We start from the raw sequence: 3,084 nt of genomic DNA on the forward strand, positions 1-3,084 counted from the left end.
TCAAATCCAGGAAAGGAGCATTGGGAAGCTGTTAAGTGGATACTAAGGTATCTAAGAGGATCTGCCAAAAGAAGCTTGTGTTTTGGCAATGGAGATCTAAAGCTAATCGGATATTCAGACTCAGACATGGCTGGAGATGTCGATTCAAGGAAGTCAACATCAGGTTATCTGATTACTTTTGCAGGGGGAGCTGTTTCTTGGCAGTCAAAACTACAAAAATGTGTGACATTGTCTACTGCTGAAGCAGAGTATGTAGCGGTGACTGAAGCCTCTAAAGAGATGCTATGGATGAAGAATTTCCTAAGTGAATTAGGACATGATCAAGATGATTATGTGGTGAATTGTGATAATCAAAGCACCATTCATCTAACCAAGAACCCCATGTTCCATTCACGCTCGAAGCATATCGACGTGCGGTATCATTGGATACGAGAAGCGCTGGATGAGAAGAAATTGAAGATAGAGAAAATCCATACAGACTTGAATTGGTCCGATATGATGACTAAGTCAGTTCCAACCAAGAAGGTTGAAGACTGTTGCCAAGGTGCTGGTATCTTGGTACCTTCAAATTAAGTCAAGAAGGGAAGGAAGACCCATTTTTTGTTTTATGGGGGAGTTTTGTTGGAATAAAACAAAATTATGGGTCCCAATGATAAGCTGAAATGTAGGAGGCATTGTTCCCCATCAACAAAATAATGCACCAAAATTTCCTCCACTTTGCTTGCTTTTTCCGTAAATTCTGCTCACCACCTCAACAACCATTTTGTTTTTTTTTGGCTTTCTCACTTCTTAAATTTGAGAAGCAAAGCAGCGTGAAAGGCAGAGAAGGGAGTGAAGCCACATACCAGATAAGAAGAATACCATTGTGAGAGAAGAAGCCACAGTGAAGTAATAAAATAGAGATGGTTGTGTGAAAGATTTATACAGAGAGAGTCTGTTATTGTGAGTGTGAGTGAAAAGTGAGAGAGTTTTGTATACCATCCGAGAGGGTGAGATTTATTGAGAGATCCTCAGAGAGTGAGAGAAACACTGTAATCCTACTTTTATAGTGGAGATATTTTTCTGGACTAGGTCCCGTGGTTTTTTCCGAGAGGATTTTCCACGTTAAAATTTCCAGTGTTAATTTTCTCTTTTCCTACGCTTTCATTTTTTACGCTTCCGCATAGTGCTCATTTTGGGGTTCATAGAGGAGGGAACAAATACCGCTGTTTCCCAACAGGTTCCCTAGTGAAAGCAGGTTCTTTATGAGGATCAGAAGCACAAGTTACCCAAATTTTCTCACAAGGAAGAATTCTTAATTGAGAAAATATAAAACATGTCTCATATTTACTAGCCAGGCTGGGTTCTTGCAACAGCAATGGGAACATTTGCTTGCATACACCACCTGTACATAGCCAATTATTTTATGGAGAGAAGTGTACAGAATTAGTTGCTGGATCACCAAGGTAGTGTAGTGGAACCTATATTTGACGAGTTGACTCTTTTCTCCAATAATTATTCTCATTAATGCTTGCACTTACTTTCACACCTTCTTTTTAATTATTATTATTATTATTTTAATTCACATTCAGATCTTAGAATGAAAGAATCCTAACTTGTAGCCATGTTTACCATGTACTGCTTCACCTTAAGAATTAAGACTTTTATTTCGTGTTCCATACATAAGTATTTATCCAATTAGTCTTCCTAGATAACGGAACAAAAGAAAAACGACAGGTAGGAGAGGATTTTCCTACCGTAAGATAAGCAAAACATTGTTATCTTTTACAATTGAATAAATATAACATCCTTTTAGTTGATTTCATCAGAATGAAGTTCTATTTGGGGAAGTTTCTGATTGTCTCTATTAAATAATATATTATCGGACACAGATTGAGATCAACCAGACAATGAATTACAAGGCTTTCCACCATTCCGAAACTGTATCAACACAACGTGTTCCTGGTTTCATGTGACTTAGGAATTAATTAGGATGTTGTTTAGTATTTACATCATACACAATCAAATATCAGATGACAATGGCAGCAACCATCAGATACTTAAGCACTGCACCGTCCACTCCCAATGTCATAACGTGTCCTTTTCATCATTAAATTTATGTCTGTCACTTGTGCAAAACCACATCAGCGATTGCAGCATTTCAACACTGGTTTATTTTAACTGTATGTTTCAATGTAAAACTAAACAGAAGAAATAAGTTAGTTGTGTCCATTGTCTCTGATTAAAGTCGTGCCTGGTTGTATATGACAGAAACCTTTCAATATTTCAACTCAAGCGTTTAATAATATTTATAGCTCCCCTGCCACCTCTCCATCAATAATGAAACTTATTTCACAAGAGACAGAATTTGTTGTTTCATCTACCTCTGCATCGTATTCCACAATCTCAAAGTACCAAAAGAGGAAAAACTCAAAATTGATCTACAGGCAGAACTGATATGATTTAACACTCTTTGTATCAGCTAAAGCAAACACATAAAAACAAAAGAAGATAGAAACATGAGATTGTGTCGCATAAAACATGAGTTTCCTAGTAAAATGTTTAGACTTAGGCAGTGATCATGAACTGATGAGAGGAGGAAGGGTGATGAGGGTCTGTGACTGTCTTCCAGGTTTTTCTCTGCCAAAGATTCTCTTCCATGTTTTGAGTTGAGTGATGAAGTGTCCATGAATGCCAAGTCTGACTGTGGAAACACCTGACATAATTCGCTTCCTCAGCCTCATTAGCCTCTTCCCAATCTTAATCTTCAACTTAGAAATTCTGAGTCTGAGGCATGACGGCTTTCTGCGTGAATCTGCTTTCTCCAACACTTTGTGGATCAGAAACTGTGCCCTTCTGTGGATTATGTCTTCAGGGTCCTCCTTATCCACCTTTGAGTAAGCATTAGACCGCCTACACAGATCCATTCTTCTTCAAAATGAGTTTTCTCTTCTTCTCGAGTGAGAGAGTGAAGTTGATAAGCGTAGGGAGCTCTGAAACTAAAATTTATAGCATAGTTTTGGGTGGTGGGGCCATTGAAGGATGTCATGTGCACTAATTTTTTGTTGAAAATAATGGAGATGATGACTGTGCCTGAACTGGCCT

The 3,084-nt window shown here is 38.1% G+C and overlaps 1 protein-coding gene across 1 annotated transcript; it reads right to left on the minus strand.

The window, feature by feature from the left end:
• Positions 1-2,263: 2,263 nt before the first annotated feature.
• Positions 2,264-3,084, minus strand: LOC108342669 (uncharacterized). Its single transcript, XM_017580463.2, has one exon. It carries the CDS (start codon positions 2,904-2,906, stop codon positions 2,559-2,561), a length of 348 nt encoding a protein of 115 aa, XP_017435952.1. The 5' UTR covers positions 2,907-3,084; the 3' UTR covers positions 2,264-2,558.

Source organism: Vigna angularis, chromosome 6 (genome assembly GCF_016808095.1).
Source record: "Vigna angularis cultivar LongXiaoDou No.4 chromosome 6, ASM1680809v1, whole genome shotgun sequence".
In the NCBI taxonomy this organism is placed as follows: Eukaryota; Viridiplantae; Streptophyta; class Magnoliopsida; order Fabales; family Fabaceae; genus Vigna; species Vigna angularis.

Bases quoted from the DNA above. Each gene is read 5' to 3' on its own strand.
- LOC108342669 (XM_017580463.2), bottom strand. From the start codon at position 2,906: ATGGATCTGTGTAGGCGGTCTAATGCTTACTCAAAGGTGGATAAGGAG.